The sequence below is a fragment of the Salvelinus fontinalis genome, chromosome 39 (genome assembly GCF_029448725.1).
Source record: "Salvelinus fontinalis isolate EN_2023a chromosome 39, ASM2944872v1, whole genome shotgun sequence".
Taxonomy (NCBI): Eukaryota; Metazoa; Chordata; class Actinopteri; order Salmoniformes; family Salmonidae; genus Salvelinus; species Salvelinus fontinalis.
The window spans coordinates 19,899,949-19,916,376 of NC_074703.1; the positions used below are offsets into that span (position 1 = coordinate 19,899,949).

The 16,428-nt window shown below is 41.2% G+C and overlaps 2 protein-coding genes across 2 annotated transcripts; one reads left to right on the top strand and one right to left on the bottom strand.

Annotated features, from left to right (window-relative positions):
* Positions 1-2,017: 2,017 nt before the first annotated feature.
* alg10 (ALG10 alpha-1,2-mannosyltransferase) lies at positions 2,018-5,457 on the bottom strand. The gene is made up of 3 exons (XM_055905358.1): positions 5,085-5,457; positions 4,534-4,731; positions 2,018-4,038 (listed from the first exon to the last, which is right to left on the bottom strand). The coding sequence occupies exons 1-3, from the start codon at positions 5,247-5,249 to the stop codon at positions 2,980-2,982; spliced, it is 1,422 nt and encodes a 473-aa protein (XP_055761333.1). The 5' UTR covers positions 5,250-5,457; the 3' UTR covers positions 2,018-2,979.
* A 212-nt stretch (positions 5,458-5,669) lies between these two features.
* Positions 5,670-11,187, top strand: tprkb (Tp53rk binding protein). Its single transcript, XM_055905360.1, has 4 exons — positions 5,670-5,913; positions 6,019-6,141; positions 6,243-6,419; positions 10,959-11,187. Exons 1-4 carry the CDS (start codon positions 5,773-5,775, stop codon positions 11,037-11,039), a joined length of 522 nt encoding a protein of 173 aa, XP_055761335.1. The 5' UTR covers positions 5,670-5,772; the 3' UTR covers positions 11,040-11,187.
* Positions 11,188-16,428: the final 5,241 nt, after the last annotated feature.

Sequence of the window (16,428 nt, forward strand, 5' to 3'; positions counted from 1 at the left end):
ACCTTTTCGTGAACAGGCGATACACAATGTTTGAATCGATTTTCTGACCGATGCATGCTACCTACATTTGGATCGGTTTGGTGTCCTCGGACAGATGCAGTTGTATCTTAAACACTTGAATCGTTCACCGATGCATATCGGAGAATCATTGCAACCCTAGAGGGGAGCATACGTGTTAACTCGATTGACATCAGTGCTGGTTGGAAGAGCACTTCACAACACTAACGTTGTAGCTTAAGCTACAAGGCAATCATCATCTCATTTACAGTAGGCTTGTTCATTCTTGTTTCTTTGCCTAGCCTTTGTCTCTTCACGACGAGTCACAAATGCTGATATACAGTTTCATTTACACACTTCATATAATTCCTGTCGAACATTTTTTATGTTCTATCAAAGCAATATTTCCCACTCAAGCTAATCGTGCACAATTCAACATTGAGTTCATATGTAAACTCAGCAAAAAAGAAACGTTCCCTAACTGTCAACTGCGTTTATTTTCAGCAAATTTAACATGTGTAAATATTTGAATGAATATAACAAGATTCAACAACTGAGACATAAACTGAACAAGTTCCACAGACATGTGACTAACAGAAATGGAATAGTGTGTCCCTGAACAAAGGGGGGGTCAAAATCAAAAGTAACAGTCAGTATCTGTTGTGGCCACCAACTGCATTAAGTACTGCAGTGCATCTCATCATGGACTGCACCAGATTTGACAGTTCTTGCTGTGAGATATTACCCCACTCTTCCACCAAGGCACCTGCAAGTTCCCGGACATTTCTGGGGGGAATGGCCCTAGTCGTTACCCTCCGATACAACAGGTCCCAGACGTGCTCAATGGAATTGAGATCCGGGCTCTTCGCTGGACATGGCAGAACACTGACATTCCTGTCTTTCAGGAAATCACACACAGAATGAGCAGTATGGCTGGTGGCATTGTCATGCTGGAGGTTCATGTCAGGATGAGCCTGCAGGAAGGGTACCACATGAGGGAGGAGGATGTCTTCCCTGTAACGCACAGCGTTGAGATTGCCTGCAATGACAACAAGCTCAGTCCGATGATGCTCTGACACAACGCCCCAGACCATGACGGACCCTCCACCCCAAAATCGATCCCCCTCCAGAGTACAGGCCTCGGTGTAACGCTCATTCCTTCGACGATAAATGCAAATCCGACCATCACCCCTGGTGAGACAAAACTGCGACTCGTCAGTGAAGAGCACTTTTTGCCAGTCCTGTCTGGTCCAGCGACGGGTTTATGCCCATAGGCAACGTTGTTGCCGGTAATGTCTGGTGAGGACCTACCTTAAAACAGGCCTACAAACCATCAGTCCAGCCTTTCTCAGCCTATTGCAGACAGTCTGAGCACTGATGGAGCGATTGTGCGTTCCTGGTGTAACTCGGGCAGTTGTTGTTACCATCCTGTACCTGTCCCGCAGGTGTGATGTTCGGATGTACCGATCCTGTGCAGGTGTTTTTACACGTGCTCTGCCACCGCGAGGATGATCAACTGTCCGTCCTGTCTTCCTGTAGCGCTGTCTTAGGCGTCCCACAGTACGGACATTGAAATGTATTGCCCTGGCCAGATCTGCAGTCCTCATGCCTCCTTGCAGCATGCCTAAGGCACATTCACGCAGATGAGCAGGGACCTTGGGCATCTTTCTTTTGGTGTTTTTCAGAGTCAGTAGAAAGGCCTCTTTAGTGTCCTAAGTTTCCATAACTGTGACCTTATTTTGCCTACCGTCTGTAAGCTGTTAGTGTCTTAACGACCATTCCACGGGTGCATGTTCATTAATTGTTTATGGTTCATTGAACAAGCATGGGAAAACAGTGTTTAACCCCTTTACAATGAAGATCTGTGAAGGTATTTGTAGTTTTACAAATTATCTTTGAAAGACAGGGTCCTGAAAGTTTATATTGAGTTTATATTCACAAAACATTAGACCACCACCTTGTGGTGAAATTGGTGTGTTAAAGCATCAGGCAGTGGCAAAAATGTACTCAACAATATTAGTATGACATTAATAATTTTATTGCATCACTTCATTTGATCATTTCAGCCCAGGGACAGCCATACAGGGACAACACAAGATCAGCAACAGAACAGGTAAAGATGCAGGTAGAAAATACAGGTAAAAGTAATCGACTTCTGACCAAATAAACATTTCTGAAGCTAATGTACACACTACTTTTGAAGAATCTACATATGTTATTAAAAGACAGTTTATTAAATCATTGACTGAATAGTTAAGCTACTGGATGATATCTTAAGCCTAAAGGACAGAGAAGGATTCTGGAATTTTAGGGCAACCAACCACACTCAAGAAACACAAAGAAGTTCAAGAACATTATTCAAGGGATCGCAGTTGGGGGCAAGATTGAGATAATCTAAGATACAGTACAAAGAAAAAGGATGATTATAACCCATTGTATATCACAGCTTTACTCTTCGGAATATTGCAGCAGAATGCAAACACAGATGTTTGTTTACATGGTTTATGGATGCTATTCCCGGTATAGAATAGGGAAATACAGACTAATTCAGTTATTTGAATACAGTCAGGGATGTTATATGTTTACAAAGAGAGCCACATCATTTAGTATAACTCTACCGTAGAGTTAAATGAAGATAAATCATAAATGTTCTTAATTTGCATTTAATTTAATTTTTTAAACCATAGTATAATACACAGATCGCTGCTTTACAATTTGGCTTTTACATTTTTGGGGCTTTTCCTCCATCCAAATGACATAATTCAATGTACAAGTCACAGTTCAAATGTACATTATAAACGTCTTGTGCTTTTCAAAGTATTCTTCACATGAAATGCATTCTCTCACATGTAGGGCCATGGGGGTTTTTCCTGAGCATGATCTCATCACAACAGGAAAAACTCCTGGCCCTACTCATTTTAAATAGAAAAAGTATAACCTATAGTTTTTCCAAATGACTGGGTTCCTCCTGTTCAGGTCAGGCTACCACATAAACCTCTGTACAGCTGGACTATTTGGCCATTGAAAAGTCTTGTTGACGAAGATGTAGAGTGTGGCTGCGTTGACGGCTGTGTAGAGCAGGAACTCCAGCACCAGTCTGGTGAGGGAGGGCAGGGGCATGTGGAGGCGATAGAGCAGGTACGGAACAATAAAGTACCTGAACTCTAGCAGCTTCTGAGGCACTGTGGCCGCCAGCAGACACACCAGGAACGCCAGGATCCAGAACAACGACCGGGATTTCAGAGTGTCCACGAAGTTCCACGCTGCAAACACGTATGCCGGGATGAGGGCAAAACGCACCGCCTCGTGCTTCTGGAAGATCCTCTTCCACACATAGAAGGGGAAGTGTCTGTTGTCAGCCAGGAGGTACTTGTGCACAAAGGTGAACTTCCACACTAGGAGCAGGCAGAGTCCTGTGATCAGTAAGTAGAGCAGTGGCTGCTTCTTGAGGGTCTGGAGGAAGCGGAGAGCTCGATGGTAGCACAGCGACGTGGGGATGGAGAAGAAGAAGGCAAAGGAGAAGAAGTAGAAGAGCTGAGGGAAGTTGAGACAGGCCTCGTGACTGGTTCTGTCCCCGATTACGATCCCATCATTCAACACGATGAACGCGATAAAACCCACGGCAACAAGAATGTACGGCCACGCCACTAGCGTCACAGCCTTCACGTGATTGGCTGTGGTCAGGAATTCCAACAGGAAACGCATCACTCTCTTCACCCCACTTACGGAGAAAGGTATCTGACAGGGCGATTTGTCATCCTTCTTCTTCGACTGTTCTGTCCTCCAGGTTTCATCCATCTTGTTGGCCACCACCGTGGCGGCACAGAACGCCACCCAGATGATATTTGTCTGGCGGAAGAATATGGCGAAGACGCCGAGGAGTGCCGAGGCTTTGTGACAGCCGTACAGGGTCATGAGGTACGTGAAGAGGATGAAGAAAGTAGATCCGGCATCTGTGTAGTAAAGGAAGTTGAAGAAGTAGAGCACGGGGAAGGTGGACAGGGACAGGGCTGAGAGAACTCTGCGGGAGGCAGTCTTAGTCTGAAAGAGAAACCATGGTTGTTATGACTGACAAAATGAATGCAATTGAAGCTTTAAGGGCATTCAATCATTTTTTAAAGTTCTTAATTTATACCAAAATTATTTGCGTAAGGTGAGTAAAAGTTGTACTGGAGCAAAAGCCATGTGTATACATAAAAACAAAGCTTAGTGCAATATAAAAGCAGTTTACGTTTTTTTTGGTCAAATGTAATATATTTTCAACACTAACTTCCTTTTCACCCAAGTTTAAACAAATCTAAACATTGACATGGAATGTTTTGTTAGGATTAATTCTGGATCTAACATATTGCTCAATATACCCAACCTTTATTCCCCCAACCAGATTTAGCTGACAGCACAAAACACCAACTAAACACAATTAATGAAAAATATACCACATCACAAATGCTAGTGCACACATTGAAGCTTTCCAGAACAGGAGCTGGCCACCCTTGGGGATGTTATAAATGTAATAACATTAAATAACATTTTTACCTTCTCTTTAAGGTGGAGCTTGCAGATGATGAGATAGAGCAGGTAGAGGATGCCACAGTTGAAGAGGAGGTTGATGAAGCGCAGCATTGCGGTAGAACACACTACCTTCCCTGTGAGGTCCACTAGCCACACCACTGGCTTGATCACGCCCACTGACGCCAGGTACAGGCCAGGAAGCGTGGTGATCATTGGGTCCCACTGGAACAACAAAGATAAAGGAAAAAGATCCCGTTAGAGCCTCTACTACAGCATTGAATTTAAAAGGGTTCATGTTATTTAAACTAGAGACAGATGCCAAATGGTTTAGTTATATATAGGACTATATAACACTGCAGAATTACAATGCTTTTCAGGATTCAGGCATGGTATCCACAATAATGACTAGCGAGAGTCTAATCTGTCTGTGTTCATAGTCACAGATGGCTTAGTTAAGGGTTTAAAAGTCTAGCTAGCAATCTGTCACAATATTCCAAGGACAAACGTTGCGTTAATCCGACAAGCAAACAATGTAACAAAATCAAGGAAATGTAATTGACAGAGCAAAATGATACCTCGTTGAACTTCCCGTAGCAGTATTTCTGAGCTTGACGGACGTGAAATATTTCGTCCATGTAGGGCTCCCTTTGCTCCCGAGTTATTTTGGAGAACAGGAGACACGAAACCAAAAAGTTGGTGCTGCAGAGAGCAGTGAAAATGTACCCTTCGAATTTCTCCATCTTCACCTAGAAATGCTGAACTAACGCGGAAATTAATCTAAAATTAGCTAGATACTTATATATGGTGTACGCAACATACAACGTTTAATTTCATGTTAACTACGGATGAAATGTATATAAAATGACAATAAAAATACAGATATTTTAATCTAGCTAAAACGCGAACGGAAGAGTTACATTTTTTGACAGTTTGATGTTCCCGTCAGTGGAAGGTAGTCCGTACAGAAGCTGTTTTCAAATTCTAAGTTCCTATCAGTATCATTTCACAAATGATTGAATTGCTTCTTTGTCGTACAATCGTTTTAAAAATGCGAGCATATATCTAATATATTTTATTTCATAAGTATTGACAATTATTAGGTACAGCATAAATATTTTTAGTCGTGTAAAACCGGAACCTTTCAGATTAATTGTGTTACTTTGTTTTTGTTCCCTGTGTATTTCTTATTTTTTTTAACCACGTGAGATGTCTAACTGAAATGTTCGAGTCTTTTTTTATCCACAAATTCGTTTTTCTTCAGTTATGTATTCAACTCAGGAATTGGAACTCTTTCCTGATCGTACTGTAACTCAGTTGCTATTCAAAGATGTCAAAAACGCTGCAGAATTGAGGAAAAATGCCATGGAAGGAAAGATTAATGGTGCCTTGATAAACCCGTCTATGGTGAGACAATGTAGCTAGCTAGCTAGAAATGTTGGTTTGATGTAATGTATGCTTGACTGAAGTTGATGTAATGATCCACAAACTGATGATTTGAAATGTTTGCAGATAGTGAACCCCTTCCAGGTGCTCGTGGCAGCAAACAAGGCGGTCCATTTACATAGTACTGGAAAAATGAAGACACGGAGTTTATATTCCGAAATCATCTACAACCTTTCACCCACTAATAATGTAAGTAGCCTCTAAATGTATCTCTCTCACACACACACACGTTGACACTCCTTTCAAAGTAATATCCCATTCCAATGTCTTTGACACATATTTTCCTTTAGATTTCAGAGGCCTTCAAGAGGTTTGGGATGTCAGACAGTGACAGTGCTGTTCTCATAGTTCTAGTCCATCTCAAAGAGGAGACGCAGCACATGACTGACATCATTGCCAAGGTGGATGGACAACAGATCCCAGTTGAAGATGTCTCCATGTTGACCGACCCAGCTAAGGTCAAAAAGGTTGGTCTTGGTTTTTCTGTCTAAATCTTGTTTTTCCTGTGTGTTGGACGCACACACACACTAATATAATATATACAGTGCCTTCAGAAAGTATTCAGACCCCTTGACTTTTTCCACATTTTGTTACATTACAGCCTTATTCGAATTTTTTTTATTTTTTTTTGATATAATCCTCTGCAATCTACACACAATACCCCATAATGACAAAGTGAAAACAGGTTTATTAAAAGTCAAAAACATAAATACCTTGTTTTCATAAATATTCAGACCCTTTCCTATGAGTCTCAAAATTGAGCTCAGGTACATCCTGTTTCCATTGATCATCCTTGAGATTCTACAACTTGATTGGAGTCCACCTGGGGTAAATCCAATTGATTGGACATGATTTTGGAAAGGTACACACCTGTCTTTATATGGTCCAACAGTGGATGTCAAAGCAAAAACCAAGCCGTGAGGTCAACGGAATTGTCCGTAGAGCTCTGAGACGGTATTGTGTCGAGGCACAGATCTGGGGAAGGGTACCAAAACATTTCTGCAGCATTGAAGGTCCCCAAGCACACAGTGGCCTCCATCATTCTTAAATGGAAGAAGTTTGGAATCACAAAGACTCTTCCTAGAGCTATCCGCCTGGCCAAACTAAGCAATCTGGGGAGAAGGACCTTGGTCAGGGAGGTGACCAAGAACCCGATGGTCACTCTGACAGCGCTGCAGGGTTCCTTTGTGGAGATGGGAGAACCTTCCAGAAAGACAATAATTTCTGCAGCACTCTTCCAATCTGGCCTTTATGGTAGAGTGGCCAGACGGAAGCCATTCCTCAGTAAAAGGCACGTGACAGCCCGCTTGGAGTTTGCCAAAAGACACCTAAATGACAAGATCCTCTGTCTGATGAAACCAACATTGAACTCTGGCACCTGGCACCATCCCTACGGTGAAGAATGGTGGTGGCAGCATCATGCTGTGGGGATGTTTTTCAGTGGCAGGGACTGGGAGACTAGTCAGGAACGAGGGAAAGATGAACAGAACAAAGTACAGAGAGATCCTTGATGAAAACCTGATCCAGAGTGCTCAGGACCTCATACTGGGGCAAAAGTTCACCTTCCAACAGGGCAACGATCCTAAGCACAAAACCACGCAGGAGTGGCTTCGGGACAAGTCTCTGAATGTCCTTGAGTGGCCGAGCCAGAGCCCGGACTTGAACCCGATCAAACATCTCTGAACAGACCTGAAAAATAGCTGTGTAGCGGCGCTCCCCATCCAACCTGACAGAGCTTGAGAAGATCTGCAGAGGAGAATTGTAGAAACTCCCCCAATACAGGTGTGCCAAGCTTGTAGCATCATACCCAAGAAGACTCCAGTCTGTAATCACTGCCAAAGGTGCAACAAAGTACAGAATAAAGGGTCTGAATATGTATGTAAATGTGATATTTATGTTTTTTTATTTTTAATGTATTTGCAAACATTTCTGATAACCTGTTTTTGCTTTGTCATTGATGAGGGGAAAAAACTATTGAACACCTTTTAGAATAAGGCTGTAACAAAACAAAATGTGGAAAAAGTCAAGGGGTCTGAATATTTGTATGTATTTGAAAAAAATGGCAGAGATTTTGCCAAATGTACGTCTCTGTAAACGTGTTTTGTTATGGGCTTCTGATGTTGCAATGGCAAGTACATTTTTTCTATACCTTGTCAAAGCCTTTTTCAACTCCATTTATTAGACTCATCTCACTGATACTGACAGTGTATTCTAGAAATTACTGAAATGTTTTCCAATTAGCACTTTTGGAGAGTGAAGAACTAAAGTGTCCCCAACTGATTTTTAAATGCACTTTTGGGATGGAACCTTGCGTGAGTACAGTTTTATCTAAGCAATACTGAAGCTCTTTTGTGAAATGTAGATGTGGAGTGGCCCCTCTCGGTATTGAGCAGGGATGCAAACTAGTCACCTTTTGGCAAAATTCGCAGTTTTGAATCCAAAATAGGTGACCTACAGTGTTGATCCGATGAGATGTTTGGGAGGGGTGCTTTGGATCACTACAGGCTGTAATCGAACGAGTGATGCGTGTTTGAATGTGAGTGAGTGATGCCTGTTTGGAGCAATTCTGGCTGTGTCCAAGGCTCAGCCAATCTTTTACATTACAAAAGAATGCAGCATGCGAATGAAGAGAGAAGAGACAACCAACTTGCTAGTTACAGCATCAGCGCTCGCTCTGGAAAGACAGCAGAGTGTGGAAAGGCAGTTTGCCAGTTACAGCAGCGCATCCCCTGAACGATAACGAAGAGATAGGTGAGAAGCCTGACAACGGAGACACGGGTGAGAAGGTGTTGAGCATACTTCATGAGCTGTAACCGAAAAACAACTGGCATTTGGAAAGTTTGAGGTGAGGGAGAAGGTGTGGTGGAACAATAATTGTTAGCATTGTTAAGTATCTTGGTAGCTGGATCGAATTCTCCGTTAGCTAGCCAGAGAAATGTTGAGCAACATTATTCAATTTAGCCGATCAAATTATTGAGTTTGTGTGAAAATTAGCTGACTAATAAAGTCAGACAGCTAGCTAGCTAACGTTACACAATCAGATGAGCTAACGTTAGTAACCGAACCAATTCACTATAGTATTAACTGGTATACGACTTCTTGCCGTTCCTCAAGTTATAACGTTAAAGTAGTTGCTTACTGGACCCTGGCAATCTTTGTGAAATTTTAACTAGCTAACAAACTAACTACTATCTGTGAACCAATGTTTTCTACAGTATGTGGTTGTTTTTCAGAATGAGAGAATTGGGTGTAAATGAGAAGTTGCTTGTGGTTTCAGGGATCAAGTGTAGCTGGAGCTGGGCCTGGCTGTCACGACTTCATGTTTGGCGGCAACGGTCTTCTAGCCATCACCGCTCCACTTTTCATTTTCCATTTGTTTTGTCTTGTTTTCCTGCACACCTGGTTTACATCTCCTCATAATTACTATGTATATTTAGCCCTCTGTTCCCTCCATGTCTGTGTGGGGTATTGTTTATTGTCAGGTTGGCACGCTTCCGGCTGGTTTGCGCCGGGTTTTGTTTCACACCTGTGTGTTTTGTGGCAGCCGGTACTTTGTACTTGGTTATTGTACTTTGTGCCGTCTCACTTGTTCTTTGGGAATTTGTTTTTGTGACGCGGTTGCGTTCTGTTCAAAATATTGCCTCAGTAAAGTGCTTTGTCCACTCATCTCTGCTCTCCTGCGCCTGACTTCCATGCACCAGCTACACCCAGCATTGACACTGGCTTAAGCTGGATGCCACTATCGAGGTGAAAGAAACGCCACACACTTTCCTTCTTTCAATACAGTGGATAAAAGGTGTACGCCAGGTGTACGCTCTGCCTGAAAGAGGTCAATTACAAAGGGTATCATGCTCTGCTGGCACATTGTAGAACAGATGTCCACAGGCAGAAAGTGTACAATGTAATGCAGTGCAGTGTAGCCCAAAGATATTGCTTTTGTTGTGTTGAACTTGATGGTTACACTTTTGTATTAAATGTTTTACTCAGTGAATGTTATTTTTGCACACGTAGCTTTGTGCACTTGATCAATATCTACTATAGTGGCCACTACAATAGAGCAAAAATAGAATTCTATTTCTACTTTAAGATGTTTTTTCCCAAGTGCAATATTTAGATGTGTGTGTGTGTGTGTGGTCACACACTTTGTACTATAAAGGCTGTCATGGCTAACTGCTATATTAGTGTATTGTTTTTTATCAAGACTTGAGTGTCATATATGCAGTAAGTCTAGGCAACAAATAACATTGGATTGCTTTCATATTTTTTAGCTGCGAGTTTCATTCACATGAACCACTTTTTATTTTACACACAGAGACTGATCTTGTAGATCATATTCTTTGTTGCTTAATTAGTTAAAACCTGCATTTCCCCCTAGCAGGATTTATTTAGCATGTTTCAGTGCAACAACAAAAAAGCGTCACCTTTTTGGGCCCTCAACAGTGGACATCCCTGATTGAGACTTGTCAATACACAAACGCTCCCTTAGATAAACGTGTCTGTTCTTTTTGTAACGATGGATCCGTTAAAACAAGCTCATGCCTTGCTTTACTGTAGGTTACACAGCGACATTAGGAATGATCTATTAAGTCAACTGTCAAGCCAGAAGAAACATTTTAATGTTCTAGGTGAAAATAATACATTTTGTGATTCTAGCAGGTAACGATAATGTAAATGATTGCACCAAAGCCTGCCACCTTATCCTCCAATGGAGACTTTTCTTTTTAAGAACCTAAACGTCCTTTTATCTACTGCATCTGCATACATGTGTATAGATTACGTAATGTATAATAACTGATACCAATAATGTATAGATTATGTCATGTATTATAAATGAAATATTTTACCATGATTGACTGACTGCTTTTAGTGTCTCAACTCACTTCGACTGGTCCACAATGTGTTTTTTTTAAAGTCTGTATTTTGTACTGTAAGCTATTGTGTCATTGTGGAGTGACACTTTGAATACATATTTCTAACTCACCATGCTCTTGTTTTTTTCTCTCCAGCTGTACAAAACCACACCCCAGGAGGATACGTGTCTACTGGACGCTGTTGTCTGCAGGATGGCAACCAAAGATGTCATGTAGCTCAGCAAGAAGACATGGCAGCAAATGGAACCATTCATGTTATATTATTTTTTTTTAGTTGTTGAGCGTTTCACATTGTGCAACAACATCAATGTCATAAATGAAATGTTTTCCTCCTCGAATATGTTATTAAACATGTTTATTTTTAGTTTTCGTATTGCTGTTCATTTACACATCAGCAATGTTGAATCTGGTTAGAAAGTGACATACGTAGGAGTACCAACCTCAGTGGTTAGTGACTATAGCTCGGTTCCCATCCAATTGGCTACAGATTTTCATGCAGACACTCTAAAATCTGCATAAAAACTATATGCACATTTCCCCATCAAAGATGTTTTATCAAATTGACTTGTTGCGGAGAAAAGGTGTAGTGCAGAAAATAAATAAATAATTGCGTTTAAATTCACATCTACCCAATAAAACATGCAGATGGGTTGCCATCGCATTTTCAACTCAACTGATGGTTTTGTCACAAAAAAATAATTATATAGCGAATGTGCCCACCGTTATGGCCACTGGCCTCGGCACTGCGCTCTAGTCCACAGTTCGCATATACAGTGCTGGTATTGTCTACATGATGAGATTTTTATGGGCAAATTAGCAAAACTAGTAGTATTTATCAAATGTCAGCCAAGCATCGATCATCATGTCACCAGAATAAGACCCTGGATATTTATTGGAAAGGAGCGTCAATCTCATCACCGTGCACTTTCACCACCCTGTTAAATTAATTAATGTAATCTGTAGCCCGATTGACACCTTGATCACACCGACAGTGTAGTTGTATTTTGTTACACCAGAAGTGCGTTCATTTCTAAGGGAACGCTCCGTTTGCCTTGCAGCATTGTGTTGAAGAGACATTTGCAGTGCGTTCCATTCGAATGTACTTCTGGTGCTGTTACGCCTCGATCACACAGACAGTTTTTTTGCGCAAAATGGTAAACTGCATCATCTGGATGTGTGTGCAACAAAAGTTCAACATTCACCGTCTGCTACCATTTCTGTCAAGCCGTCTACGCGTACAGTTTGACGCATATGTTCGATAAATTCAATGTATGCATACACCACTCAGAACCTACTGAAACTGCCTCTGAAACGCAATGCTGCAAGGCAAACACAGCGTTGTCGGTCTGATCGAGCGTAAACCGTGGCAGATTGCCTCGAGGATTGGAAAACAAAGACATCCAAATTTACTACAAAAAGAATCACATGGATTTCAAAATGCCCTCAATCAAATTCCATAATCTAATACAGGTACAATGAATACATATTAAATACGCAGCACTGAGACAATAATGACACAAGTAGTCTATGCTTTGGTTATTTCTAGTTTTGAGATTATTTATCAAATATGGCTTACTGTACAGTATGATGCAATGTATTTAAAGTCAGTACATTTGAGGAAAAACAGCTTTTCCTATTAAATCCACAAATAATTCACCCCATTGTGTAACCAACGCGCTCTTGAAATAGCCCTTTCATTCATCACATTGTTCCAGTGGGCAACAGTCCTGTCCTGAGTATCCTGTCCTCTCCCCTGGCCTGGGAAATCAGAGGAAATGGGGCTCCTTGAGTTGCAGGAGTAGGACAAGCACTGTGGTACATCATTAATCAATGTTCTCATGTTCATTCGTCACAGATTAGGTTGGGGATTTATTAAATCCCCCCTTTTGTCTCACAGGGGTCTGTGAGTGTCACCACTCACTGACATTCTTTGTTTTGCAACATGAATCAGGCTGGAAATGTTTGAAGCAGATGTAACCTGTATGAATCTTTGATGATGCAGTTGTACTCGAGTTAACGCAAAGATAGCAAGGCAACTGTGTTTTGTCCTGGGTCCATGTAGGCCACAGCACAATGATAATCAATAGACATAACCACTGCAGCTGTTACAACTTATTGTATGTACTTGGTCTGATAGTCATTTCGTCGCTGGGACCCTCTTATCATATTGCCTTCGAGCCCAAAGGGACAGGATTCTAGTGACAAGAACACCAATTATCAGAAACTATATCACAGATTTATTTGACCAAACTACTGTAAATAATATGATATATATAAAAAATTATGCTGTGCATTTAATTTCTCAAATACTGCAAATGCAGATATTGAATCATAATTCTATCAAATATATATGAACATACTGTACATTTTTTTTTTTTTTTTTTTTTACCTCATATGAACAGAATAGACATTAAAAAACAACACCATCCCAACTTCTGGTAGAGTTCATCCTTCTCCAAATAAAAAAAAGCATAACTTCGGTGTCTAAGATCTTCATCTGGGATCCCTCGTGGTCCAGTATGATTCCCCTCCATCCATCTACAGTCTGTACAGTGTCCCCAGTCCCATACCTGAACAGCAATAGCCCTGTGTGTTACAGAAGCTCCATTTATACCTGGTGCTAACGTGTACTTTCTCCTGATTTTGTCCACATTCTGATTGTCAACACCTGTCTACAAATGTGGGCACAATCAAAATACACATTGGGAACTGATTGTAAGTATATCTTTCTGGCCATGTCTAGACTTGACAGTTAATGCAGTTTTTGTATTCTGATAATGGAATTACAAACACATCATGCATCTACACCTACATTTAAATGTGTCTGTCATATTGTGTCCGGAATCAGATTCCCTTTTGCTGCACTACATTCAAATGCCAGTAAGCATTGCTAACGGTGGCATAGGCAAAATATGAGGTGGCATAGGAAACATTTTATAAGAGCCCTGAATGCTGATTGGCTGACAGCCGTGGTATATCAGACCGTATACCACAGGTATGACAAAACATTTATTTTTACTGCTCTAGTTATGTTGGTAGCCAGTTTATAATAGCAATAAGGCACCTCGGGGGTTTGTGGTATATGGCCAATATACCGCTGCTAAGGTCTGTGTTCGGCACTCCGCGATGCTTCGTGCTTAAGAACAGCCCTTAGCCGTGCTTAAGAACAGCCCTTAGCCGTGGTATATTGGCCATATACCACACCCCCCCCCCCCCCCCCCCTCTCGTGACTAATTGCTTAATTATAACAATGTTTATAACTCTAGCCAAAAAAAAGATAATATTCTAAATATAAGCCAGCTGGCTAGCGTTTGAGGCCAACAAACACTTACCTCACACGATAACCACTGTGCAAAAACATTGAATCAACATTGTTTCCAACAAACAAAACAAAAATTAAATGTCATGATGTTGAATCAATGTGGAAAACTGATTTGATTTGAAAGAAGTAAACAAAGGTCATTTTGTATTTTTTTTCACCCAACTTTGAACCTAAATCCAATGATAGGTTTGAAACGTTTGTTCGATTTCACGCTGCATTCACGTTAGTTAACTCAAGCAAATGTAAATCAAAACTAGACGTTGAACTGACATCTGTTCCCAGTGGGTAGGAATATATTTGCTTCACAACGTTAAAATAAAAAGGTGGCTCACACAAGTTTCTGAAGACTTGCGGTGGGAATGCTGATGACACACACCATGTGCACTTTTGGTAACCTGATTGTATCCAGACTGAGAAGAAAGCCGGAGACAATGCGTCCCCAACCAGCTCCTGAGCACAATCAGACCTCAATGCGGACCTTTGTAGTCTAGACAGCTGCTTTTCCACAGGCAGACCAATTCTGCTTTTTTTATTCTCACTAATTGGTCTTTTGACCAATCAGATCAGCTCTGAATAAGATCTGATATGAAAAGATCTGCTAGGATTGGTCAAAAGACCAATTAGAGGAAAAGATATCAGAATTGGGCTGCTTTTGTAAATGCAGCCAACCTGTTCTTTCATTGCAATCATTGTGTTCTGATAGTCGCATCTACGTATTGAGTGTAGTAATGCCCTCTAACCACCTCCAGAGGTAGTCAGACACGCATTTTATCTGGTCGTCCCTAGTTAACACAGCCAGAAAGTCAGAATGATGGACAATCCTTGCCCATTTCTACAATTTATCTTCTTAAAATGAGATGTTCTACCTGAACCTATCTTTAAACACACTGCTAACCTTATGCCTGATGTTAAATTAAGACCAAAAAGGCTAATTTTTAGACTTTTTTGCCAATTTAGACTTTGTGGCTGTGGGATCTGACTTTGTAGCTGCTACTAGTGATGACCATTTTATCTGGATTTCTTTTACAAGTGTCAGATGTGGTGAAACCATTTAATTCATCATTATAGCACCCAGTAAAATGATTGGCAATTGACACCATTGACTCAAGGCATCAATAATTGTCCAATCATGATACTGACACCATTATTTTGAAACAATCTCCCAAATAATGTTAATACTTGGAAGGACTAGAAAAATGTGGTCACAATGCAGAGACAATGGATGGATAACAGACATATTTTAATACCATATGTTAGTGACAGAACTTGATCAGATAGTAATTGGATCAGGATAATAAAAACCACATGTTAGCACAAGGTGTAAACTAGGCTATTGAGAAGTGGTGTTGCTGTCTGGAGATAGGGGGAGTGTGCTAAAACACTGAGACCTAAATCTCAAGCTCTAGGAGATATCATGATGTACAGTACAATCAGAAACTATTCTGTTACGTTACAGCCTTATTCTAAAATAGATTCAATTGTTTTTTTGCTCATCAATCTACCCCACAATGACAAAGCAAAAACAGGTTCAGAAATTTTTGCACATTTATATTAAATAAAACAGAAATATTACATTTACATAAGTATTTAGACCCTTTACTCAGTACTTTGTTGAAGCACCTTTGGCAGCAATTACAGTCTCTAGTTTATTTGGGTAAAATGCTACAAGCTTGGCACACCTGTATTTGGGGAGTTCCTCCTATTCTCTGCAGATCTTCTCCAGCTCTGTCAGGTTGGATGGGGAGTGTTGCTGCACAGCTATTTTCAGATCTCTCCAAAGATGTTCGATCGGGTTCAAGTCCGGGCTCTGGCTGGGCCACTCAAGGACATTTAGTGACTTGTTCCGAAGCCACTCCTGCATTGTCTTGGTCATTGTCCTGTTGGAAGGTAAACATTCGCCCCAGTCTGAGGTCCTGAGCATTCTGGTTTTCATCAAGGACCTCTCTGTACTTTGCATCGTTCATCATTCTCAGGATCCTGACTAGTTTCCCAGTCTCTGCCACCCCCATGCTTCACCATACAGATGGTTCCAGGTTTCCTCCAGGTGTAACACTTGGCATTCAGGGCCAAAGAGTTCAATCTTGGTTTCATCAGACCAGAGAATTTTATTTATCATGGTCTGAGTCCTTTAGGTGTCTTTTGTCAAACTCAAAGCAGGCTGTCATGTGCCTTTTACTGAGGAATGACTTCTGTGTCTGGCCACTCTACCATAAAGGCCTGATTGGGGGAGTGCAGTAGAGATGGTTGTCCTTATGGAAGGTTCTCCCATCTCCACAGAGGAAC

Coding starts and splice junctions, on each gene's coding strand:
- alg10 (XM_055905358.1), bottom strand. CDS start 5,249: ATGGAGAAATTCGAAGGGTACATTTTCACTGCTCTCTGCAGCACCAAC. Junction 4,732..5,084: donor GCTACGGGAAGTTCAACGAG/GTATCATTTTGC, acceptor TTGTTGTTCCAG/TGGGACCCAATGATCACCAC. Junction 4,039..4,533: donor AGCTCCACCTTAAAGAGAAG/GTAAAAATGTTA, acceptor TTTCTCTTTCAG/ACTAAGACTGCCTCCCGCAG.
- tprkb (XM_055905360.1), top strand. CDS start 5,773: ATGTATTCAACTCAGGAATTGGAACTCTTTCCTGATCGTACTGTAACT. Junction 5,914..6,018: donor CCTTGATAAACCCGTCTATG/GTGAGACAATGT, acceptor AAATGTTTGCAG/ATAGTGAACCCCTTCCAGGT. Junction 6,142..6,242: donor ACCTTTCACCCACTAATAAT/GTAAGTAGCCTC, acceptor ATTTTCCTTTAG/ATTTCAGAGGCCTTCAAGAG.